Source organism: Pholis gunnellus, assembly GCF_910591455.1.
Source record: "Pholis gunnellus genome assembly, chromosome: 18".
Classification (NCBI taxonomy): domain Eukaryota; kingdom Metazoa; phylum Chordata; class Actinopteri; order Perciformes; family Pholidae; genus Pholis; species Pholis gunnellus.
The window spans coordinates 18,982,020-19,009,539 of NC_136545.1; the positions used below are offsets into that span (position 1 = coordinate 18,982,020).

The window sequence follows — 27,520 nt, forward strand, 5'->3', positions numbered from 1 at the left end:
TAAACAGATATTTGAATTACAATAGATCATAAACAACTGAATAGAAATAAAATCTCATTTCATACCTCGATAACTACGTTTTCTTGTAGTTCAATAAATAAATAGTCTATATGAAATGACTCCTGTGTGAATTAAATACTTGACAAATGAAAATTGGGATAGAAGATTATAGATTATATAGTTTGTGGAGGAAGTTGAATGTTTGTTGTGAAACCTTTTGGGTTGAATTCTGTGTAAAACCTCAGGAATCTTCCCTCCGTGTCACAGAGCAGAGGTCGGCCCAGCGGTCTCTGCAGCTGTGAATTGATTTGTAGTTCGCTGCTCTTCTCCAGGTGAGAGTGACCCCTTCACTTTAAAGGGATAATGTTACAGCACCTGTGAGAACCACACAGTCACGGGGGGGAACCATGAACCTGTTTTCACCGGTAAATCAAGAAAGACACACTCAGGTTTGATTCTCCATCACACGAAACACCCCCAAAGCTCCGAGCTGATACGAGCAGGCGTAATAGGATCTAACCGGTATTTGCCAGGCTGGTTCTCACCGCCGCCGGCTCGTCCACAGATGCATCCTGTTCAATCTCAGGTAGGATCGGCACCGACGTGGCTCCGGTTAAACAAACACAGTTTTAGGTTCAGCTCGGAGTCAATTCCCTCTTATGAACTCATAAACCCCCTCCGCTGTCTGAACTAAACTTATTGTCAACAGAAGCAGCAATAGTTCACTGCAGTCGTGACGCTTCTGCAAACAAAAAAGTGAGTCTGCGTGGTTGACCTTTTTTAGCTTTGACTCGTCCAAAGCCTTCTGGACACGAATACTTGCAGAGAATGAGGCATTTCTTTTGTTTGCTGTTGTCTTTGCAGCTAAGTGGTATTTGCACATCTGAAGACGGCGGGGATCAGGCCCGGCGCTCGCAGCGTGGAGAAGGGAGAGTAAACAAGAAAAAGTGACTCACAGAGAGCAGTAATGACAGAGTGAGGAGACAGAGAGTCGACAGGAGACAGAGAGAGAAAGAGAAGGTAAAGCTTTTTTTTGTTTCACAATTAACTGGAGCGGCTCTGGGTCAGACATCCGTGATCCGTCTCCCAGGGGCAGGAGTCTGGAGCTGCCTTTGTGACCTCTCGTTCTCCCCCTCCTCCTCCTCCTCCTTCTTCTTCCCTTTCTCTCCCCCCCCTTCATCAGCAGCGTGACTTCCCTTTGACAGCCCCGCTGCCCCAGAGATCACTCACTCTGAGGGGAACCACTTTTTACAGCTGCCTCTGACCTCCATCCGTTATTCTGTCCATCTGTCCGGAGTTTACTTCCACGCTGATGTGCTTTTTTGAAATCATTTATTTTTCCACCGATTCGCCCTCGTTTCCACACTAAGCCTCCACTTTTGATGACTGAAGAGAGTGTTTGGTAAACGGTCTTTAAAGTGCATTTGTTTTAAAATACCTGGTCTGTTGTACATTTAACTCACACGACTGATCAGCTGTTTATGCTGTCGCCGTCTTCTCTGATATTCCCGTAACGTGTCATGAAACATGGCCAATAGAAGCCGCCATGAAACAATCGTAACTTGCACGACTGAAACAAATTGCGAAGCCCATCTCTCCACATTCCTCTCGCAGACGAAGAGGAGGAGACTTGTGTTGTTTTCCCAGCGAGTGGACACCTAAACAGCCCTTTTTAAGTGTCGACGTGGCCCAGCTCAGGCCGCTTAATGGCAGGCATGCACTCGCCAGATAATGTAAACACTTATCCTCTTTTCAGGATGGTTAGGCACATTAACGCAGCCGTTATGCCCCCCCCCCCGTTTGCTGCAGGGGCCGTTAGATTCCTGGGGGCCAATAGCCTGTGACACTGAGCGGGAACTTTATCACCGCCGGGTTCAAAGGTTCAGAGGCTAGACAGGAAAGATGATGCCTCTGAAAGACAATTACAGACATGATAACACAATTTGGCGAGTCTGCAGCACACATACAGTCCTGGGAGGAGTGTGTGTGTGTGTGTGTGTGTGTGTGTGTGTGTGTGTGTGTGAAACCCCTTCACCCATTACGTCTGTCATCATGTCTGGTAGGAACTTGGCTCTTATCCAACCCTGAGACATGACCCTCCTATCCACATTAAAGAGCACTTAATACACCTGTCTGTTATCATACGGAGAGTCGGCAAAGATGAAGTCACCACATCTGAACAAAGAAAAACGAGATAAAAAAAAAAGAAATGTCTTCCTCTTTGATTCCATATTTAATCTTAAAAGCTTGTTTATCTCTAATAACATTTACAAACCGGCCTCGCTGAACGATCCCTCCGCAGCCATCTGTTGAGTTTAACACTGAGATAACGGACTAATCACTGAGGTGATGTCATCTCTGTGTGCGGTCTGTGGTTTACAGGCCGGACACACACACATGTGTGTGTCTGTATATGCATGCATGTAGGCGCACACACACACACACACACACACACACACACACACACACACACACTATATATATACAAGAGGGGAAATTGGATAGAGTGTGGGCTAATCATTGCATTAGTGCAGAGTGTGTAATCAGCATGCGCCCGAGGGACACCTTGTGTTTTTACTTTGCAGATTGAGAGTCCTTTTGTAACTGCTGTGTTAAGTGTTTTTGTTGCGACGGTGGAAAAGGGGGCGTGTGCTTGTGTCAAAGGGAATTAAAGGGCTAACTGAGGAGATAGAGCTGGACCTTAGTGGTGTGATATCATCTAAAAAAGGGGTATAATAAAAGAATTCTAAGGATAAATTATCTTGGGAATCAGAAGTAGAATCTTTGTTTCTCTGTGAATTTACTGCTGAAATGGGATGTAAGGATTGGGTTGGAAAATATCTGCTTTTGAATTTGTTTGTGCTAAAATGACGGACAAAACAATGTTGCAATAATTAAAACTGGTGGTTAAAACATTTATAGGATGGTGGCGTCATCCGGGAGAGTCCCGTGTTCAGTAACATTGAGGTATCGTTTAAAGACGACGATTAAAAGGGCGTAAACTGTCTTCATGAGACTCGTCATGGCATGATGGAGCAGCATTGTTTCTGGCTCCCAGTCGCCGTCAGCGGGCCGAAAGCTCGCGCCCAAACCCAAAGCGGAAGCTGCACAGGCTCCAGGAACCCAAACGTTTTTTTTTTCCTCCTCTCTTTGAAGAGCGCCTGGCAAAGGCTTTCAAAGCCCCGCTGTCTCAGCGCTGGCTCCGAAACAATTATGTGTGGTAAATGTAATGCAGCTGCCCAGCTGAGCTGGAGCAGACAATGCTTATTATCCTCTAGAATAATAATGTTTTGGGACGTTCCATACATTTTAAATGACAAAAGTACAGCATCATTATCAGCTGTCACTTGTGTTTAATTTAACAGGACATGGATGATACTGAATCCACGGCGGAGCGGTTTGTGTGGTGCTGATGCAGCAACAGTTTGCTGGTCCTGTAAAAATGTTCCAGTGACACACACACACACACACACACACACACACACACACACACACACACACACACACACACTGGCTGCCGAGCACAAAGATGAAGTCATTGTTGGTCAAGTCTGTTTCGTGTTGTATGAATATAGACAGCGCCAGCCTTAAGATAAGGGTTCTATATATATATATATATATATATATATATATATATATATTGAAACCGAGGGTGACACGTAGTTTGTAATTAATAAAAATCCTATTATTTCTTTCCTTAGATAAACATGTATTTGACCTTTTGAGGTGCACAAACAACCTGTGTTTGCGCCTGATATCCGTCTTTATTAGCTTCTGTAAATATTTGCTCGCGGCTCCCTCTGCGATTGCTCCCAAATAAATCGCTTGTTTGAACACTTTGTAGAAGCGTTGCGTTGCAGCGATTGGTGTTAGAGAAGCGAATGGAGCTGGAGACCGGCTGCTGTCTAACACCTGTGTTGTGTACGTTGGCCTGAGGGACGTTTGGGGCTCCTGAGCTGGTTATTTTAATGAGAACGCTCTCTGTTTAGCCTCACATTCCTCTCATTACTGCCCAGAGAGGGAAGAGAGAAGAAGAAGAAGAAGAAGACGAGAGGAATGAATGTTAAACAGATGCAGACGGTTATGGAGGATGCAGTGTTAGAGCTTGATGTGTCTTAATGAAGTCAACCTTTGATTTAGATTAAACAACATCCGCCATGTGTGGCTACTGAAACACTTAAAGGACTAGTTTGACATTTTTGGGAAGTATTTTCTTGCTGAGAGTTATAATAGCAGACCAATTCCATCCTCATATCTGTCTGTTGAACGTGATGCAACAGCTAATTTAGCATAGCCTAGCATAAAGACTGGAAACAGGGGGAGCAAGGCTGCAACTATCATTTACAACCATCATTTTGATCATTGATCAATATGCCATGCAATGATTTAAAGGGACTCTGGTGCTTGGAAACACTACCGCTTTTGTCCACAGGGACCGCCAAACTCTACACATTTTCCTCGTAGTAACTTTAACATGTTATATCTTTTGTTTAATCTGTATAAAAGATGAAGTTTAAAGACAAGGAGGAACCAACAGAAACTCCTAGAAGTCACTCTTTACGGGGCAAAAAAGTAATCCGGCACATAACCCCCCTTAAAACCCCAACAAACAAGATAGTTAGTGTTCTTGAGGTGGTGCTGGTGCTTGGACAGAGCCAAGCTAGCTGTTTTCCCCCCTGCCTCCAGTCTTTATGCTAAGCTAAGCTAATCGCTTAGGTATCGAATTACTCACCCAACTCAGCAAGAAAGCGAATTTACCAAATGTTCCTTTTAAATGTTAACTAACCACATACTTCCTTTACATCCAGCTCCCATATTCCCAGAGCCCTTAAATACTATAAGAAAGAGCCTTTTGTGGTGGACCTGGCTGCTGTGAACACACCTACACACCCCCCCCCCCCCGTCCCCACATCATGGTCTGCCCCCAGCTGTGGAAGGGTTCAACAGCTCAGCTCCTAAAAAAGAGTTTATGTCGGGGCATTTTTTGGCATCACTTTAAAGGGCCTGAATAGCAGCTGGATTGTAACACTTTGGGAGAAACCTTTTCAATTTATATATATATATCGCATTATTCTTCATTCACGAGTTGCAGCTATGTTGTTTCTGACATTTTCTCCGTTCATTTAAATTTCACGGAACTTATCCGTGAAATTTGGGTTCTTGCTTTCATCTCGTTTTCTTCGCCCGATGACAGCGTGAGAAAAAGACGGGCAGAGTCAGGTGTTTAGACAGTGTGCCGTCGGTGTTATTGGGTTCTTTATCTTCCCAGCTGAAGGAATTGAAAAGCATAGAATTCAATGATTAAGAGTCCTGCTGTGTGCTTGGTATGCTGTTTATTAGTGCAGGGATCCCAGTGAAGCTTCTGTGGGAATTTCTGTGTATTATTTCAAGCTCATTCCTGAGTTTTTGTGGCAAAATTACTGCTTGTTTTTCCACTGTTCAAAAACCCGATGCCAGTGTTGATTATACCTTATTTGATTATGTTATAGCTCCTTATCAGAGTATCACTTTGCACTTTTTCCTGACAGACCTCGAGGCCTTTTTTGGGCCCACACCTGTAGGGCAGGTCAGGTGTGGAGGTTTGATAGCATTTAAAAAATCTGAAACTATCAAATTTCTTATCCATGTTTGGTGGGGAACTAAAACTTCTCTTAGTTAAGTTTGTCGTTGCTCATTTATTCTTTTGCTGTGAGTGAAAACAGTGTTTGCGCTTCACTAAAAACAACGCAATGGAAATCATATTAATTCTACAGTATCATTCAGCAAATACCACCTAAATATAGCTATTTTTCTGCATGCACGACGCACTTAATGTTGCCTGAAGGCAACAGGTCATATAATCTGACGGGTCACAGATTATTGTGCAACACCGGCTTCTCAATCTATTACAAATGCTACTAACTCTAACTTAAACATGACGGATGATAGATAAATATTGAAGCAAGGCCCTTATCGTTAGTCCCTTTGTCCTCATCCTGCAGGAATTTCTCGGTTGCTGCATTGACTTGGTTGAGGTTTATCCACATTTTGGGAACGTTAAAGGTGGTCCAAGTGATTTAACAACTGTGTCACTGAGGTAACGTGTCTGTAAACGTCACCGTTTATTTTTGATGCGTCCGCACCAACGATAGCTGAGACCAGATGTTTTCGGGTCTTCCATCCTTGCCTATTCCTGAGATAATTTCTTCAAATTTGGCACAAACGTCCATCTGGACACAAAGATGAAGAATTAAAATGCTAATTGTGACAATTTCACACAAATGTCTAACAGGATAAAATGATGAAGCGATGACATTTTGGACTGACATGGATGGCATGCGACTGCAAGCCGGTAATTTTAGTTTTTTGCAGATCCCCGTGGTGTCAAATGAGACAAATGAGACTTTCTCTATCTTATCTATCGTGAAGGAAAGCTTCGGTAATGTGTTGACCAAAGAGCTCACAGATTCAAACTGAAACCGGGTATCTGAACCATCCTGATTCATGTGTTTGTGTTTGTGAGAGGCTCTGCTGTGGATAAAGCCTTGAGGCCACTGATTACATGCATTGTCACAGAAACAATGTCCTTCACTGTCACATGTCACTCGTCTATTTGCACATACCTCGACCTTTAGCTTCCTTTGGAGACAGTAAACCTACAGTAGTGATTTTATGTACTGTTAGTGGAAAGCTCTACAATCCTGTTAATGTTGTGACTATTGAATTCAGACTATTGACCAGAGCTGAGTGCTGCTCTCTCTGGACGATATCCATTAAAATACAGCCTTAATGGTGCCGAGAAGAAGGGGGAAGAGAGTTGGCCATTAGTTAATCATCTACAGCGTGATGTATGTGGAGGGCAGAGTAACCTGAATCTGCTGCTGACACCAGGGAGACGTTTGAGTCGTCAGTGGTCCCGTTGAGTTTTCCTTGGTTGGTTCTAAAGGACAGACTGCTTTCTTGCATCATGTATTGATACTGTGATTAAATAAGATTAAATATTTGAAAGATTTGAAAAGACTATTTTAAAGAGATCGCCTACCGTAATGTTAAAAGAAATAATATACTTTAATGAAATACAAGATTGTAGCATCATCATTGATTGTTTTTGGCCTCAAAACATTAACATATCACATTATAAAGTTGTTCCAGCAGATACAGAGCAACAGTATCATTCATTTGTGATCATGTTTGTGTCCATCTGACGACCATCAGTCCAATATTCACTGTTCTTTTAGCTCCGTTTTTGGTCTCCACCAACTCCTGTCAATCACTGTGTAGCCCCGCCCCTAAAGCATCCCCTGCTTTATGGTCTGTTTGACTCTAAATGGACCATCATTTACTAAATGAACATCATGCTGTATTGAAGAAGACTTGAAACTAGAGATTGAGACCATAAACTCATGTTTACAATGTTTACTGAGGTAATAAATCAAGAGAGAAGTAGAGTCATTTTCTCATAGACTTCTATACAACCAGAGGAGTCGCCCCCTAGTGGACATTAGAGAGAATGCCGCTTTGAGACATGAAGCATTGACTTCACTTTTCAGAAGTGGAGGTTGTTTATTGTAGCTTTTCTACTGGTGAGATTGAAAAAAACTGTAAAGTTGCGTGCCACATAAAAACCAAAATGAGCTTAAAGATGCTAAAACGCATCAATCAATATTGATTTGTGCTGCTTTAAACTTCAGGAAAAACAGCAGAGGAGATGTATCACACAACACAAACGTTACTGAGGCAACTGTTCAGACCATCATCTAGTCCACTTTTTGGTAATGTTGGGAAAAAAAACACATAATCTTTGGAGTTTATACATAAAGCATTGAGTCGAAGTTCAGGTTAGTTCTTCACTCACATTTGAATATCTGTGTTGATGCCAGATTTAAAACTAGGCTGTGGGAAAATGTGATGTGGCATTTAAAAACACCTTTCACACAGGATTTATGACTCAAATCCCTCTTAGTGACTTGGCTGCATTATGTAATACACACAATGTGTTTTGTTGTGCTGGACATTATGCAACTTTCCCCCACAGGAACCCGCATCACGTCAAATGAGCGATGCAGACATCAGCGGGTCTTTTTTGTTTTGTTTTATGAACATGTGAAACAGTTTTAAAGTTCTCTCCAGGTGCAGTCGCTCGTCAGGTTAGAACGGAAAATACCAACGAGCAAGAAGAGAAAAAAAAAGAAGCTCATTAAAGGTTGCGGAGCCAACTATGACTGAACGGTTGCTCTCTGGAGATGGTATGGTTTTGTGATTTGGACTCATGGTTGCATTGTTCCTGCTGTCTCTGCAGGTTGTGAAGAGTTGAGAGAGGACTCTTACATCATTCAGGGAAGAATTCGTCCGCACAAGAGGTTGGTGTTTGCCCTTTATTAGCATCTAAACTGACTCCTGAATAGAGCTTTTCCTCAGGAGATGTGAGACCCTTTGGACTTGTGTAGACCAACAAAACAAACTGGTTTCCTGCTTTTCTTCCTCTGATATTATTGGGGTTCCTGGCACCTGCCTGTTATTGGTGGAAATACCAGCTGTTCCCAATGACCCCTATTGTTCCACGCAGGTGTTGTTTAACATCACTGCTTTAAAGTCACGGCTTTCCTACATTAACACGAAGTCATCTGGGAAAGTTAGACGGGGTTTGTCTGCGCTCTTCTCACTTGTTTTACGTCGACGAGGCACAATTGGAAAAAACTTTTTTTTGTCTCCAATGTACAGTTGCTTCTTGCTGCCACTGTCAATTATATCCGATCAATCCGCATCGACACAGTCCTGATGTTTAGTCCTTATTTAGTCGTGAATATTTATTGTTAAAGAGAAAGAATCAGCTTATCAAGTATTCAAACACAAGGTATTAGTTTTCCCGTTGCTCTCAATGTACTCACAACTTTGCAGATGGTTAAATTACACTGAGAGGTGTTTCTAATAAACTGGTGTCTGAATGTATATTTTCCACTTTACTACCCTGTGAATCATCTTTTGGGGACCTCTGTTTTAAATCATCTGTTGCTGCTGCACCTAAGGTCACCTTTAGTCAACTGAAGGTGAAGTTCAGGCTGTATTTCCCTTTGTCTGCCTCGCTGACTCATGAAATCTGTCCGGTGTATTTATCTGGATGGAGTAGGAAGTTGTGGGCGTTGTGGGGGTGTCCATGTTTTTCCAATATGGAGGAAAACAACGGAGTGAGAGCTAATGAGCAGGGACCACCTGTGAAGGTTTCAAAGTGGAAAGCCCCCCCCCGCTAAGATAATAAACAGAAGAATCGTTTGTCCCTTTGCTCCGAAAATAGGGAGACACTTCCTGTTATCTCACACTTGTTTTTGACTGGACCTCCTTTGTCTTCATGCTCTATATTGGGACGCATTAATGGGAACAAGCTGCCACTCTTAAATCTTATCAGGAAGTTTGTGAAACAGCTGTTAACCTCGGTTAATAAATCCTTGAAATATGAGACATGACAGTTTTAATAAATCCTGCCATGTCAGCTCTAAATCAGACAGATTTCCCCTCCTGTGTCTGCAGGATATCGCAATGTTTTGCTTGAATCTGACAGTTTTTTTGTGATTTTTTTTTTTTGTTATAGAAGAAAAGCGTGACTCCTCGACAATCATGTCTTTGTCTGGAAGTGAAAGCGCTCACTCATCTCACTTTACTCCCCCTGAAACCAACCGGTCTGACAAAAGCAGCACGCTTCTTCATTTCTCAGCCTCCCACCTCCTCGTTTTGTCCTCTCGGCGTCTCCTTTTCACTCGGCGTCTCCCCTCATTTGTCTCCGTCCCTCGCCTCCTCGCCTCCTACGTGCGCCGTTAGCATTTGATTTGCCGAGAGCCTGCGAGCGGGGGGGGGTGATATCACTTGATACTTTTATTATGCGTAACTCGAGAGAGTCCGGTGCCAACGTTCCTCGCCGGTGCTTACTTTTGATTTTGAGGAGGGGGTATCAAGTTAAGCTTGGAGTTGCCCACAACAGCAACGTCTCCCCTCTTGTCCCCCGGGGGGGGGGGGGGGGGGCAGCCAGAGAGGTCTCAGTTTGCAGGGGAGTTTGTGTCAGAGCCACAGGGAAGATAGGATTAAACTGCACTCATCCCCAAATACAAAACACGGTGGGAACAATGCCTTTAGCCCTCCAGAGGAGAAGGGCCAAACCCCGTCCACCCAGCTCAGCACAGTGACTGATTTCCTGAGTCTGGCCTGGGAAACAAAAGCACGGGGATTTGAAGTGGAAGGACCCCCCCCCCCCCCTCCAGTGTTTATGGTCCCCGGGGCTCTGTGCAGGGCTAAGGTGGGGCTGGAAATGGTTAAGCATAATGGAGACAGTGTTAGACCTGAGGGCCCCCAAACTCTGCAGCTCTCTTAACAGTGGGGGGACAGAGGAGAAGGGTCGCCCCCCCCCCCCAGTCCATCAGCAGTCAGAGGAAGTAGGTGTGAAGAATGTAGCCCCAAATTTCTTAAATTAATATTTCAACTTGTTGAATATTTTCATTATTTAGCACTACGGGGACTATTTACTTTAACGATAAAAGGTTAACCTCCAGCAAATCTCAAATATCTGGGATCTGATACTCAGACTTTTTCCAATATTAATGTAAATCAAGTGATTTTTGGAAGCATGTTTTTAATAATTATCAACAATAATGCTGCCAAAATGTCTTAATTTTAACAAGACTAAGAGTCTGCAGTCGTGTTCAGGCACGGCAGTGCTTTGAGCTAAATGCTAATGCTAACATGATGATGTTTAGCAAGTATGATGTCGACAATGTTCACCAAAATACTCTTGCATGCTAACATTAGCTGATTAGCAGTAAACACAAAGTACCGCCGAGTTTGAGGGGAATGTCCGATTTTTCCAGATTTGCAGGTATTTTGGTCAAAAACTGAAATATTTTGCATGTAGGGGATCATTAAACTTATCAAAATTTATCCTCAGGGGACCATGAATGTCTGTCCAAAATCAAATTGTTGGTGAGATATTTCAGTCTACTGCTAGCTTGTCTAACACTGTGATAAACCAACATTTTCTTCTGCAGTACTTTTTGTAGGGTCACGCATTTTCTGTTTTGGTATTGCACACAACAAACAGTCGTGATTGTTGTCTGTTGTCGCTCCTTCGGGGCACCGTGCCGTTGTGATGGATGGTATCTCTGTTTCTGTTGATGTTCCTCGGCTTCTTCAATCCTCAGCTCAAACGAGCACGAGCTGACGTTCAACCGCCCCGAGATGCTACACATAAAAAGCCAAAACATAATATGTCGAATAATAATTCATAACAAAGGCTGAGTGTAGTATGTTGAAAAGGACATATTATGGTATTTTGAGAAAACTGTCATGAAAAGTTATCGTACAGTAAAAGGCATAGTATAAACAAAGTCATAATAAAGTAAAGTATGTCGAATGAAGTTTAGCATCTCAAATAAAGAAAAAATGAAACTATAGTATAATATATTCAAAAAAGGCATATTATAGTAAGTCCAAAAAAGTCAAAGTTTAGTAGGTCAAAATATATATATAAAAATCGTAGAATATTATTTGGACAAAAAAAAAAAATTTCTGTGGCACAAAAGAATCCGTCCACATGATGACGACCTCCCCGTCTGGTCCGGTTGGCCACCCACTTTGAGACCGCTGCGATGTGTCAGATGGTCTTTGTTTTCCATCGCGCTCTCAACCTTCACGCTGTGAACCCGCCGCGCGAGGGCTGTCCTGGTCAATATGAGAAGATGAGGGATTGTTGACCTCCTCCTCCTCGGCACAGCTGAGGAGTTACCCCGTCGCACCTACTGGAGTGACTCCTGCTCCACTCAGACCCAGACCGACACACACACACACACACAGTCGGTCGGATTGCATAAACAGATGTTTCCAGGGGGAACCAATAGAGGTGTGTGAGAGTGTTTTGTGTGCCCAGGTCCACATGTGTGTTTTTATTATGCTCCATGTATGTATTTGGACTCAAAAAAGGACTCCCAGGATCGTGAAATTGTTTTCTTTTTCCCCTCATATACTTGCAACTTTTTCCACCCGGCCGGAGGTGTTGCGTCTCTGTTAGCTCCACGCCTCTCGCAGGTGTACTCCCTGCTGACCACAAGCTGTGGGATCTGTTCCGCCGCTCACGGTATTCCTTTTTACCCCCCCCCCCCTCCTTCTCTCTTTCCCACGCTCCCGTCTCCAGTGTTGGGATTTCCTCACCTTCGGCACATCCGTGTGTTTATCCTCCAGCAGCAGCCTCCCTCCCCCCCCGGCAGAAAGTTAATAAATTAGCGAATACGCCGCATAGATATCTCCCCAACACCACGGCGTGTTTGACTGCAACCACCGTTGACAAGAGCGTTAATGGTTAAAAACTATGTGGCGTGACCCCGCTGGGGGAAAATGCATCTGTCTCCTGACCTCAGCTGTCATATTACACGAACGGATCGGTGTCCAACTGTATGAACGGGATCTTGAGGTTGTGAGTTGGAGATACGCTATAGCAGAAAAAACATTTCATGCAGCTTTACAAAGAAATGTGTCTCTTTTCAGCAAGTTATTTTTTATGTTAAAGTCATGGGAGGAGACGGTACGAGGGCTGGATGTTGTCGACCTAAATGTGTCGTTAACACTGGGCATTGAAAACTCTGAATTCTTTGACTTTTGAGTTGATATAAATCAAAATTTGTCCGATTATTTAGGCAAAATTCTTGTGTTTACACAACTTTTAACAAACGTTTTGTTTTTTTATAGGAAAACATGTTAATATTTCTGAAAGTGAGGTATGGAAACAGTTGGTACTGAACACCCAGCCCTGCCCAGGCTGCGAGCTAGATGTTGAACATCTGTCTATGGGCCTTGAAGTGGCCAGATGGTCATAGCTGCTCCCTCTGTGGGATTCAAGCTGAGCTCGGGCTTCTCTGATTGCACGGAGAAGCGAATGTGCGTTCGTGGAGACTCCCCAACAATCCATTTGTCTCTCAGGATCTCCTTTCAGGCTGCAACATTTGAAAAGTTAGAATAGGAAAGGGCACGCTGTCTACATCCATATGCTACCATCAGGTGTGCTATCCTCGTCTAGAATTTAATTGAGCACTCCAGAGAGCGAGTCATTATCTTTTTCCTCAACTGGAAACTCGTCAGAGCCAAATAATCCGTCCGTCCGTCCGTCCTCCTCCCTCGATGAACCCTGCGTAGCCTCTTCAGAGTGGCTGGACGCTGACGTAACACTCGGATTGAAAACACGTGGAGATAAAAAAAAAAAAAAAAACTCATTCAGATATCTGTGAGGCACATCTGGGAATCATGCATCGACACACGAGCCAAAAATCAGGCATTTGGTTTGTGTAGTGTGAAATCACTTCCTGGCCCGGCTCTGCACATCCAGGTCACGGGTTTATAGACGCAGAACACTTTGCTGTTTCCGTCGTTGTCATGTTGTCAAGAAAAGACTTATGCACCTTCCCCCAACTGTACGTCCTCTCTCCAGCTCACCTGAAATCTGTGAATTGTGATTACATTAATGATCTCTGGTGAAGACTTATATATCTATATATTCTGGGAAGGCCTTGAATGACGTCACCCATTGGTTTGTGGACAGAGGTTTTTGAAGCCGAGAGTTTGGCATTTCGCCCGTCGTCATGTTGGTTTTTGGCCGTCGCCATCTTGGTTTTTTTGCAACCAGTGAATGGAATTGACCATATTTGGACGGCGGAGGAGTGGCAGCGACCTGTCGATCACAAGGTAGCCCCGCCCTAAAGCATACCCTGCTTTATGGTCTGTTTGACTCTAAATGGACCATCATTTACTAAATGAACATCATGCTGTATTGAAGAAGACTTGAAACTAGAGATTGAGACCATAAACTCGTGTTTACAATGTTTACTGAGGTAATAAATCAAGAGAGAAGTAGAGTCATTTTCCCATAGACTTCTATACAATCGGACTTCTTTTTAAAACAAGAGGAGTCGCAGGCTCAGCATAGGTTTCACTTTTTAGAACCGGAGGTTGTCATCTGGTCGGTTTGTAGAAACAGAGGCGAGTCTGCTGTGTGGATTCTGTTGCAGAACAGTTGTTGGGCGGTTGTGTAGTTGTGTTAGAGGCCTTAATGTTAATGAAACCATCCTTGGTGATGTGTGTAAAGCTTAGATGATAGTCTTGGCTTGCATCTATTAAACCTTGTTGGCTTTATTGTGTATATAGTTTGTGTAAGACTTCTGCACCTGGTATTTTGCACTGTGGATGCTGTAGGGGTGTTGTGATACACCAGTACTGATGATAACAGTGATATTTAAAATAAAATTAAATGTTGTTTCAAACCAAAGTAAAACACAACAAGATGTTTCATGTTAAGTACACTTCATAAAATATCTTCATCCGCTTCTTAACCTGAACTGTCAGTTGGATTTTTTTTTCCCCGACTTGTTATCTGACTGTTATCAGTTTTCACTCTGCTTTGCTTCACACTCATCCCCTCTCTTCAGATCTACAACATGCTATTGATCATAGTCTGTCAAGGACAGATGGATTACCAGCCGGGCTCGGTCGAATCTGTACCAATGATGATTTAACCTGGCATGTGTGCATGTGTGCGTATGTGCTGAGGATCGGCCTCCTCAGATCTTCTGGCTCTTTTGAAGTGAGGGTCTGCTCTGCGTCGCTTTTTTTTTCTCGAGGGCTGCACAAGGGAAATCTCCCGGAGTATCTTTCGTGCAGCACCGTCGGCTTTCCATTAGCCTGTAAGACGATATGTGGTCAGCCTGTGTCTGATCTGTATCTGTATTTCCACATCAACAAGATGTGAGAACGAGGTCCGCTCGCAGTCGGGTTGGCTTCAGATACGGCCGAGAATATAAAGTGCAGTTGAGATATTTTAGATAGTTCGTTTGACTCTAAAATAAGCTGCAAACTAGCTTAGTGTTTACAGTAACTGAGCATTACTCCCAAGACTGAGGAGCTACTGACTGTGTTAAATAATGCCTATTGGGCCTGGATGCTACTAGCACAGTTTAGGCTAACGTTAGCAGCTCTGTTCTGCTATTTACTGGATAAAGAGGAGGTTTACACTCCAGCAACGTTACCGAAGATAGCGCTACGTCTGCCAAACACATCCTCATGCTAAAATAATTTTGTCTTCTAACCGTAAAAGCAAAAATATAGTTGTTTTAATTCATAAACTACTGTTTAAGCTAACAGCAGCCAAACAGGCTAACAAGAATAATGCTGTTTCTTCTGGATAGATCGTCAACTGGTGCTAACTTTTTGCTTGCTACATGTTAGCATTAGCCTCAGTCTTTTAGCACGATATCATTTATATAGCCATAAACTGAATATTCAGAGGGAGAGCGGGGTCGTCTTCCGATCGGAAGATCGGTGGTTCGATCCCCTGCTCCTCCAGTCCATGTCGATGTGTCCTTGGGCAAGACACTTAACCCCAAATCCTGAAGGTGGCACCTTGCATGGTAGCCCCTGCCATCAGTGTATGAATGGGTGTGAATGGGTAATTGATGACATGTAGTGTTAAAGCGCTTTGAGTGAAAGGGGCAAAACGTCCATTGAACATTTAAAAAGGAATCTCATTATGAAACGTTTCAGCCGGCAGAATCTGCAGTTGCCAGCTAGAAATGGAAAGTCTGCTTTTGTTTACTTCTGTCTGAAATCAAGGAGCCATTGTTTGAGAAATGACTGTGTGAGTTTTGTGTTGTAAACTTTAAGGAGAGCTTGACAGGCATAACAACAGTATCTAAGGGCAGTGCTGCTTTGCAAACAGAGAAAAAGGCTCTTTTTGTGATATTCCAGACATTTTAGTGTGGCCTTAAAAAGGTCCATTAACCTCTTCCCATCCAACTCGCAACCACAGGGTGAGAATGAGTCACCAGGATTTATTGGAAACGGGTCAAAGGTTTTTAGGATAAATGCATCTGGGTTTAAAAAAGGAACTATTTTTGGCTTTTGACTTCCATTCAAACTGATAAGAAAGGCCTCTTCCTCGGGCTTTCCACGCTGCCTTCAAATGCTTTCGGTCTATCGGCTTCTCTTCCTGTTTGAGTCGGCCCCTTTTTTTTCTCCGTCCTCATATGGAACTCATTTGTTCTCCCCGTGTGTGAGCGACTACAACAGTCGGACGAACGCCGAAGCCGACTGCAGTGTTGGATGAATGCGTCCCACTGCTGCTGTCAGCAGTCCTGGGACGCTTTGCTGCAGAAGCATCTGCTCTATCGGTCAGTTAACCGGGCAGAAACGTAATGTACAAACTAGCTACAGAACCTAGTTGTGAACTATAGATGCTTTAGAAGTACACACTAGTCATGTATTCTTGTGTTTTTTTTAAACACACTATGATGTTAAACTAGCAATGTACTCCTAAAAGTCCTATATTATGTTCAAAATAATACTGCGTACCAGCTCAGTACTCAGATATATCACTTAAGTAAAAGTAGCAATTCCACAGTGTATTAGCATCTAGTACCAAACGTAAAAGTACACACCATGCAGAATTTCCGAATAATATATATTTGATTATAGGACTATTAAAATAACAATGACAATAGAGCACTTTCACTGTTCTGTGAGGTAGTTTTAAGTATACAAAATAACACATAACTTTAGAGTAGTTCTGTCGCATAAAGTACACTTTGAAGTACACTTAGATTAACTAAAATATTGAATTAGTCCACTTTTACAAGTATACTCACAGTATGTTTATTTACACAAGTAAACTCGATGGTGTGTAGTTTGGGTTCATATGTTTTTTGTAAATGAAGTGAAAATGTAACTCTTCTTTAGGCTGATAATAGGATGTTGGCCGTGGCTGATTGAAAGTGTGCAGCAATGAAAACCGAGAGAGAGAAGGTGAGAGAAACCGAGAAAGAGGAGAGACCCTCTGCGGCTCCAGCTCTTGTTATTTTAACCCAGATTCAGCACTGAAATATGGCCACCATGTGGACTCTCTCAAGAAGTGTGGCTCCAGTGTTCGGGGGTCCAACCAATCAGAGGAGACGTGGCCATCCAGGGGGGAGGGACTTAGGGGAGGGTCCGGGAGTCAGGAGTCTGAGAGAGAAGCATTAAAAGTGTGTGAGCAGAGGAGGAGAGTCAGGGCAGAGGAGCCACATCTCCAGGAGAGCTGGACTATCCAAAGACAAATGGAGACAGGTTGGACTGTTGTTTTAATTACATTATCCTGCATTAATTCCCTCATTCATACTAACTGATGTGATAGGATGTAAATATTATGTTTAGCTCCAGGATGCTGTGCACATGTGCAGAGGTTTTCGGAAGGACTGCTGTCTATTCGAGTAATCTTCCTTAAATAACAGACTTAATCTGTCTTTGAACGCCTGCAAAAGAGCTACGAAATAATGCAAAATCTGTGTTTTTTGCTGCTGTTTGACATCCGACCATGTGGTTTCTCTTTGAGCCGTTGTGAGTCCAGAAAGTGTGACTGGACGAGTGTTTGTCGTCCTCCGTGACCAACCGTCTCCTGCATTCCCTTTCAGTAGCTGCAGGGGCTTCTCATTCAAACAGATCCTCACGGATTTATTATAAGCGCTCCCTTTGTTTTAAAATTGCTTCCCTTGTTGGGTCACATGAGGCTGGACAATGCAAGGGAAATACAAAACAAAAGAAGCTGTTTGCCGTTGATTAATATTTATCCGAACGAGTTGTAGATGCTTCTAATCGTAACAGGTTGTAGAAGCTCATCATAAACTCACCGTAAACTCCTCATCTCAGCTCTGAACAAACGCTCTCCATGGTGACGCGTTGCTCCGGTCGAGGCTCGTCTATAGATATGTAGATTGTTTCCGGTCAGTGGCAGCGTGGAAAGGTGTTTCCTGCTGTGTTGTTGCTGTGATGAGAGAAAAGGCTGAGTGGACACTTGTTGTAGTCGCAGCTGAAAGGGGATGGCAACGTTGGTCCTGACTGAAATATATCTAAACTATTTGATGGATTGGCGTGCAATTTGGTGCAGATATTCATGATCCCCAGTGGTTGAATCCTAAAGACTTTGGTGAGCCCCAGACTTTTACTGTTTTGCCACCATTAAGTTGTCATATTTGGCTAATAGTGACATGTCTTGACAATTATTTGATGGATTGCCATGACATTTGGTGCAGATATTCATGATCGCCAGAGGTTGAATCCTAAAGACTTTCTTCTGACTTTTCCATGAGGTTTTGGTGAATGGTCATCACAGCTGTAGAGTGCTGAAAGTCCAGAGATGAGTCAGCATTTTAGCACTTCCTTTTCCCTCGTTGTTGTGGGGAACCAGGGTGATACAAAAATACGTCATCCCTGCAGGAATCTATGAGAAGAATTGGCATGAAATTTGGAACAGACATTCATTCCCCCTTCAGGATGAATTATAATAACTTTGGTGATCCCCTGACTTTTCTTCAGACCCATCGTTTCTGTCTCGCACTAATTAGCATAAATTAGCATGCTAACACACCAAACTAAGATGGTGTACATGCTAAACATATCTGCCAAACATCAGCATGTTAGCATTGGCATTGTCAGCATCCCGACATCAGCATTGAGCTCAAAGCTTCAGCTGTAGACTTGTTTGTTTTAGTGTGAGTTTTAATGGTCTTCCTTTGGCCTCTTTAACAGACCATAGATTAGTTGAGTTATTCAAGACGATAAAGCCTAGCTCACTCTTTGGGGGAGCATGTGTCAGATGGCAGGGAGTCTCATAAGTGCGTGCATGCATGTGGATCAGCATTGGGGGTCAACGGGGTGGTGGGTGCAGTCTGAAGCTTGTAAACTCTTCTGTGTATGTAAACCGAGCCTCAAATAATGCTGGTCTCCCCCCCCGGGTTACTCCCGGATCATCAAGGACATCATAAATCCACCTCGAGCCTCACATATGTGGACTACCACGCTGCGCTCTATCTTGGGAAACTTCTGTTCTTGAAACAAATCTGTCCGTCTCGGCCTCTGTTGTGACAAACACCAGGTACATTAATAGAACCAGACTAGTCCAGACTTGTTGTGGATCTACTAACCCACATTCAGCTCTCGACAAACTGAGACCTGCTAGCAGGCAAGTGATGCAAACATACTGCAGCCGAGCAAGGTCAGAGGTTAAGTGTCCAGGTCTTCAAAGCTCCATATCTCCCCCAGCTGGTTCAAGTTGTTTCAGCTCCAAAGTGTTTTCCAACAGTATTCCTGTCAGGGAGGAATTAGCGTTCGCAACCGGCCGGCAAATGTTTGACCCTAAAGCTGCGTTTGTCTTAAATCCTGACGTCAAACACGAGTCTCGTCAAAGGACTTCTGGGACTCAACGGTCTTTCTGTGCGAGGGCGGGGGGGGATAAGGGGTGGGATGAGTTTCAAAAAGTCCAGCCAGTGAACGTGGGCCTCCTGCATCTGCTCCTGCATCTGTTCACGGTGACGCAACAAGAACAGTTTGTGATTCATAAAATTAATTTTGGTTTCAAAAACCAAAGAGGCGGCTGTCTGTGCCTGCTCTTATGATGTCATCTGTCCAAACACACTCGACGTTAGCTCACACACACACACACACACACACACACACACACCGCCCTGTGCTGTAAGAAACCGCAGATCAGAAGAAAGGGTGGAAAAAAAGAACTGTTGTTGATATCTCGACAGGACGACAAAGATCAAAGTTTGTGTGGCGCTCTAACTCGCTCACACACTTTGCTGGGACGTCCCACAAGGGACGGCCGTGGCTCCAGTGATCCGTTGCTTTAAGGGGCACGACGCGAGCGATGGAAACCTCGCAGTGCGGGCGGCACACGTGTCAACAGCAGGCCCCCGGATCCCTCTGCTGCACTGCCAAAACACTGGTCGGGAGAATGACTAACGGAGTCCCAGGAGGCGGCAGCAAAGAAAGAAAAGAACCAACTGTCAGCTTCGGCCCGGAGCTGCATTTATAACACACACACACAAATGCCTGTATAAGGCTTTCAAACGTCTGCTTTTCAATGTACATTCTGCTCAAGTAAATGTCTCTCATAGATAAAATCTCATAACTTAAATAGAAGTAGTGTTTTGATCCTCCGGGGATCCTCAGGGCCTTAGATAAAGGACGATGAAAAGGTTCTTTATTGTCCGTTTACTGGAATGTGTAGTTTTTCTTTGTCATCAGAAAAAAAAGGCGTCACTTTAAACGAGTCGCTTCATTTAAGGAAAAAACTTCATACAAGGTGTGAAAATGAGGCTCAGTCAGTTATCTCAGTTATTAATCAGTGATCTCAGGGCTCTTTTCTTGAGTTGGCTTTTTTTTAATGAACCGACACCATTCGCAGCTTCCTCATTGTACGCTGGTGTCACTGACTCAGCAGTGCAGCGGGGTCGATGTCACTGAGGTTATCAGCAGACAGCCGGACAGGCCGCCGTGTTATCAACCGTGGGCTGACCCCGGGTCAGCTGTGTAGGCTGCTTGATGAGAGTCCTCCGGGGCTTGTTTTTCCTGTCTGTTCTGCATCCGCTTCTCCATTTTAACCCGAACCCACCTTCACCTCCTCGACATGCATAATGTTTTTCTAGTTTTCATCTTTGCAAACTCAGTCGCGACGCTCCGCCGGGAGCAGAGCGCCCCGATCACAAATCCTTTTAACGTAAACACAGCGAAAACAGAAGAGGCCCAGTTCAAACAAAAACATCCCCACACAAGTCATTAAACCTTCTCCTGAAGATCCCTTCCTCCTCTCTCTGCTGCTCCTACACACTTTCCTCATTCTGCTTTGCAGAAACAGGAGAGCTGCACTTCCTCAAATAAAAACGACTGACTTAGAGCTTCTTTTTATACATGCAATTACATTTCTTTTTTATACACGCAATTAAATCCCTTCCCCTGTTGTTCTTGTCCCTGCTTTATCTCTTAGGTGTGTCTGATGTGACGCCAGCGGGCTGGCTCAGGGAGCGCAACTTCAATACAATGTAGACGCCAAAAAACAGACAGAACAAGAGTCTGAAGACCGAGCCGACAGAAGGAGGGCGACTTCAAGGAGGAGGAAGAACAGCTGTGGGGCGAAACGACACCGGCCAGAAGATAAGAAGCGAAAGGAGAAGCAGAGAAGAAGAAAAAAAGAGGGAAGCTGCAGACTGTGAATCATTGACGGGAACCTTTTGTGTTCGGCGGCGTCACCTAACTCCTTCCCCGTGAAGGGCTCACTCGCCCTCGCACCTCCGTCGGAGAAGCATCGCACCCTCAGCTCTCGGGTCTTTAGAAGGGGGCCTCCCGCGAGACTCCAGCCGCCGTCAGCATGTGCCATGTCATTGTCACCTGCCGCTCCATGCTGTGGACCCTGCTGAGTATTGTGGCCGCGTTCGGAGAGCTCATCGCCTTCATGAGCACCGACTGGCTGGTGGGATTCCCCCGCACGCCCGATGCCGTCTTCGGCCCCCATGGGGCCACCGCGGCCGGAGAGGCCTACAGGCCCACTCTGGGCATCTACGGCCGCTGCATAAAACTGCCCCACCTGAAGCGCGGAATACTGTGCGGACCGTACGCGATACACTTTGGGGAGATTGCCAGCGGGTTCTGGCAGGCCACGTCCATCTTCCTGGCGGCGGGGATCCTGCTGCTGTGCGCCGTGGCGTTCATCTCGGTCTTCACCATGTGCTTCCAGAGCATCATGAAGAAGAGCATCTTCAACGTGTGCGGACTGCTGCAAGGGATCGCAGGTGAGCACGGATCTAATGGCTACCTTTTAGAATTTCTACTATGTTAGATTAGAAAACAGGATGCGTATTCTTCAGGGACAGAAGGTAGTAAACAGGCTCAGGTTTGTGTCATTGAACAAATAGTCTAAAAGGCGCCAGTATAGTTCATCAGAGCTGCTTGTCGGATGGTCAAACCGCTCCAGAAATGAATTGATTTAAAGAGAACAGGAATCTCGGAAGCCAACTCTGTCTGTCTGACCTTTAATTGTCTCTCTTCATTCCTGCGGTGTCCGACGTTCATCAAGGTAAATCAAAAGTTCTACTTTCGGCTGAACACGTTCATTACGAGCGCCACAGCTGCCGCCGCTAGAATGATGTGTTTGATTCTCACGCAGACCTCTGTGAACTTTTACCCCAAGGTGGTCAGGAGCTTTTCTTCTTCTTTTTTTTCCACCCGCGGAGCAACTGCCACCAAAATATTTACTTTCCACCCAGTCAGCTGGAGACTCTCGATCCAAGAAAAACGAGTTGAACGCGCCTGCGTATCTGTGTTTGTGTGTGTGTGAAGGGTGTGTGTCCTTCGGTTGTGGCCGCTTTGACTCAGCGTGGTGAGTTATGGAAGGGAGGAGGCCATGAGATCATGCTCGCCGAACCTCCTCTGTCTCCCACAGCTCTGTGGTGGTGGTGGTGGTGCTGGTGATATGGCCGTCCTCCCCCACTGTTGTTTATTTGGTGCAGGTCCAAACAGAAAAAAGGTGGGCGTGTGGTGAAGGACTCAGCTCGGTGCGGCCCTGCTGACCTGAGAGAGCGCTTAAATCACGAGCGTCTGCCGGAAGGCGCTCTCTGCTCCATGAGCCTGGAACAACTTAATGTGAATGTTTAGTCAGGACACAAGAAGTGTTATTTCTTTTATTCTGTTATATTTTCTTCACATATCTGACTGTTAGATTGAATTTGTAACTTCCCCTTTATTACTGTATCTCTGCTGCGTTGGGTATTTGCGGGCGATGTTGCAAATCAATGAGCAGCACTCCTTAAAGGCAAAACATAGATTTTTATACTATGTCTACATACTGTTAGGCTAAAGGATTGCTAAATATGCTACTTTCGGTTTAGCTTCTGAGCTATAAGGAGGCGAAGGAGTTTGCTGTGAGTTTCTATTGGGTTCTATTGTAACGAATCCAAGCAGAGTAGATGTTTGCTGCAAGCAATGCCGGACTTTAGAGTCTCCTTTCAAGTCGACAGACGATCAATAATTAACAGATTTTTTTATTTGGAGTATAAGTGTGACCCTTGTTCTTACGCCTGTCAAGCTTCCCGTTCTCGCACCAGCAATTTGTCCTAATTTTTTTAAACAATCTTTGATTTTGGGTCTTTTGATTCCAGCAGGCAGACGACCATTTATTTTGTCATCTGAATCTATTTTCTGCAGATTTTTATCAACCGTCATTAGCCAGCAAATTAACTCTTATTTACTACTGTAGGCTGTAAAGCTAGTTAGCCAGGCAAGCTAAGGTTTGCAGAAGACAAATATACTGTATACTTTTGGTCTTGTGTTTTTGGTTTCGCAAATGCGATAACAAAAGAAAAATACTGAACTCTGTTCAGAAAAGTGTGGAGATGGAGTATACTCACAGCCCAGCATAGTGTTAAATAACATGCATTTATATTTACCATCTAAATAAAGCTCTGGGAGTCTGGTTTCAGTAATGAAAGTGGGGAAATGCACCGCTGAGTCTCCTCATTGTGAGGACGAGGAGGAAGAGGAAAGAGGGCGAGAGAGGAGCTTCAAACAGCTGCTGAGGAGGCGGGAGGGCTTCCTTCTCTGCCTGTGGAGCTGAAGGCCGATAACCTTTCACTAATTTCAACCGCAGGAAGAGATAAGACGGACAATCTGACATCTAACAGTGTTCACCTCTTTCACCTATTTTCATCCTCGCAAACTGTCGGCCAGCTGGTTTGTGCACCGTGCTGACCGTAAACCTCCATTGACCCTTCGCTAAGCCCCGCCCCCTGCTGCTACTCCATCAAACTGTCAGAGCTACGTTACTATGGAGCCCACACTGTCACTAACTGCACTCTTTGAAGAAGTATTATCTTTGGAAAAAACAAAATGTGAAGGATATATCCAGGATGTCAAACTGATTCAGCAGCTAAAACATGTTTAAACAAGGTTTGAAGGAGCTATATCTTCTGTATCTTCTGTCTCAGGTGATGTGTAGCTTTAGCTTCTATCTTTAACTTTTTAAAAAGTCTCACATCACCTGAGACAGAAGACAATGAAATTAAGGAACAACAGTGTTCCTGTAAAGCCATGTAGGTCTTTATTCATAGTTACAATCATGTGTATACATTCAGTATACCTTCAGCAGCTAGCGTAGCATCGAAGTGCTAACGCTAGCTAATGTACTCTGCTAATGTTAGCTCCACAGGTCTTTTACGTAGAAATGTAATGTTTTAGAAACGTATAGCTCCTTCAAATCTTGTTTAACATTTAACCACGACTAGCGCCAAATCCCCAAAATTAGCTTGAAAAGAAAGAAAATCTAAAACCGTTGAGTTAGAGTCTACGGAGCAATGCCGATTAGTAGTCGGATCCTAGTCGGAGCTGGCAGATGTTACACTATGATTGGCCAGTCTGCTTTTTGGGGGCGGGACTTCGCAAAGTCCAAAGAATGCTCCTGAATAATACCAGCATATCCTACGTGTCTTACCTCGGGAAAAACCCCTGTATCAAATTCTGAATATCATCATATTCTGAATATAAGTGTGCATGTAAATGTAGTCCATCAATCAGGTCAGTGTGTTTTGAGAGTCCTCAGCGTATCTCCTATGAATGATATCACTCTCGCCGATATCCACCGGCAGCGCCGCACCACACCGACTCTCCGCTAATCACTATTTCCACTCCTCGTGCCGACCCTCCGCTGATGAGGAAACTGAAGCCAGACATGCAGATGTTTTGGAGGGAAGGGATTGACCTCAGATGGGAAGATTGTGATGCCGTTGCCAGGGGATGGTCACGTCATTGCACTGGAGCCTCCAAAAGCCCATTAACCTAATCTGCATTCGCACTGATGTCACTTGTACTTTTTTACTCTTTTGTCCCCTATGACACACTTTCTGCCGGCCAGAGTGTCTCGGATGTCATTAAACTGGACTCAGTTTCAGGTGGTTTTAAGATCTCAGCTGAAGGTAAAGCCATTCCCTTTGCTTTACGTAATCGAATGGCTAAAACAGACGGTCTTCAGTTGAGGGTCACGCTTTGTATCCTGCAGGCTCACATTTGTAGAGCCCCCTAAAGGCTTCTTCTGGACTACCTGCGAGTTAATTCTCTGTACATTCATTGAAACGCCGTCCTCACTCATCGTCACTCGCGTTAAACTTCAGCCAAAAAGGGATTAGAGACGAGACGGCAAACAAACACGGTCGTAAAACCGTCTCGGATTCTTGTTGCCTTCGGTGGTGAAGGCTTTTATTACCGGCCATAAACTTTCCCTTCCAGCCGTGAGTCACAGACCTCGTCACAGATTTAACCGTTGACCGTGACTCAGCTCCAGGCTGGAACCAGGGGTAAACAAAAAAACAAACTGTTTTACGGGAATTTATGCAGCGTTACTGTGTCATGTTGATTCTGACGTGAGATAAGACGTGTGACGCAAAAGACGCAAACAGAACTGCTGACTTTGACTGATAAGAAAATGGGATTCCAATGCTTTTAATAGCGTTTACTGGATATCTGTGTTTACGATGAGGTGTGGCCGTTTCATAATAACTAATGAAGTATTAGGAAACCCTTGTTGTTTACAGTCATATATCTGTAATTCTACAATGGGTAAATAAAGTAAATCATTATATCTTTAATTGGGAAGCCAGCAGCTGTTTTAAGTAAATAAGCTCTTAAGAACTCACCGACCTTGGACTACCAGCTAAACCAGTTGAAAAATCAGTGTGTATGCAGGTTTTTTAAACACGGATAAACCTGCTAAAAATAGGCTAAAGACTCCTTTCCGTTTGCAGTAGACGAGTATACCTTTCTGATTTTATTCCGGTGTTTTTGACGTCTTGGACACACCAGAGGAAGGGTTAGTAACCAATGAAAATGTTTAAATAATGTATGTTTTACAAGGATTATCGAGGTAAAATGACTGTTTCTGTCAATGGAGTCTGGTGGCTCTGAGTAGCACATAAAACGTCTGTTTCTTTTCACATTTAACACAGTGAGTTAGGGGTTTATTTTGACCAAACCAGAGTTGGTGATTGTTGGAACAGTGGAAAGACTAACCAAGACATTATTAATACATTTTATTCTGTTTCCGTGGAGTTTCAATGAGCTCTGTTTCAATGATCAACATGGTGAAATGTTCTCTGACTTTGAGGAGAGCATATTAATGTTTTGTACTTTAAGACATTATTATAATTGTCCAAATCCCTGTTGATTCTATTTATTATATATTCACTTCAACGCTCAAGAGTTGGTGGAGACCAAAACAGAGCTAAAAGAGAGACACGACTCTAAATGAATGATGCTGTTGCTAATGTCTGAAATACAAAACTCTTTACTAACGTTAGTCACAACTTGCTTCTTTAAAGCTTAAAGTATAATAATTAAAGCTCAGATTTAAAGTCTGATCTGATGCTTACAACAGTGGAAGAAGTACGCAAACCCGTCACTAAAATATCATAGTCTAAAAGTACAGAGGTATAATCAGTCAAATGTTTGCCTCCTGCAGTCTGGGAGGGTCGTTACCTTAATTTGGAGGCACCTGGTGAGACCTCCACCGAGGCCATAAAGACCAGCCTCCTCGCGGTGCGTCTCACTGGTTTGTGGGTTGTTGGATGTGTGAATAAGTGACTTAGATCAACATGTTTGCCAAGTCAACCTCAGAAGACGATGCTATGTCAGTGCCATGTTTACAGCTTGGTGCAATAAAAAGCCTATAAATGCAGCTTTAAGAACAAATAATAATGCAACAAGACTAAAAGTCTCCGGCCACGTTAAAGTAGCACTTTGAGCTAATTGAGCTGATTTCATCAACATGCTCTCAGTTACCAGTTCATTAGACACACCTGGCTGCAACGAGTGCACTGGTTCAGACATATTGTGGGGGGACAGAAAATATTAGAAAGCAGCTGCTGTTATAACACAAAACAGTTTAACAGCAGCACAAACTACAGCCTCTGAAACGATCATAACGCTGACTCAGCGCCTCTAAAACTAAACTTTGTAACCTTCATGAAAGTAGGATTTATTGCCGGGCTGCTGTCGTTAAAGCCAATAACAAACTGGCAACTGTTTGCTTCTTCTATAAATCAAACTGTAGGTGTAGCCATCAACATGCTTTTATTTTCATCAGAGTATTAAATGGAAGTGGAAATGCAATAAGTCGTCAAGTGAAGCAGTTTTAAAACCACCAAATTCAAAACACTAGTGGAACGTTTCAATGACACCATCGCTGCTATAGTAATTAGTTAATCTATTACTTGTTTTGAGGATAAATTCAGACATTTTTTTTATGCAAACCAAACATTTTATGGCTTCAGCTTCGTAAATGTGACGATTTCCTGCTTTAAACATTATAGTTAATTAAATATATTCTAACAAGACATTTTGAAGACTGGGCTGCTCACTGTTTTATTAACCAAATAATAATGAATATTGAATAATAGAGAAAACAGTTGCCAGTATTTCACTTTGCCCTCTCGCTGTCTCTTCTCCTTATTTTTTGTATTTTTTTGGTATTTTTTCCTGGAAAGGAAAAAGGGGGGTTGCCAGATTTGTTGGAGCTGAGTGCAGACCTGCTGTGCTGTATTACAGGGTGGAGGCTGTGGGAGCAGGGGTTAGAAAGGGGGAGGAGGAGGAGGGAGGACCGGGGAGGGGGTTTGGTGGCAGGGAGGCATGGAGTGATGGGGGGGGAATTGACAGTTTGGAAGTTAAC

The 27,520-nt window shown here is 43.8% G+C and overlaps 1 protein-coding gene across 1 annotated transcript in view; it reads left to right on the forward strand.

Annotated features, from left to right (window-relative positions):
* lhfpl2a (LHFPL tetraspan subfamily member 2a) overlaps positions 1-27,520 on the forward strand; it is a 36,564-nt gene that overhangs the window by 5,630 nt on the left and 3,414 nt on the right. The window contains exons 2-3 of the mRNA XM_079179219.1: positions 8,279-8,339; positions 20,801-21,602. Of these exons, the coding sequence (XP_079035345.1) occupies positions 21,182-21,602 (421 nt within the window). The 5' untranslated portion in view covers positions 8,279-8,339; positions 20,801-21,181. The remainder of the gene's footprint in view (positions 1-8,278; positions 8,340-20,800; positions 21,603-27,520) is intronic.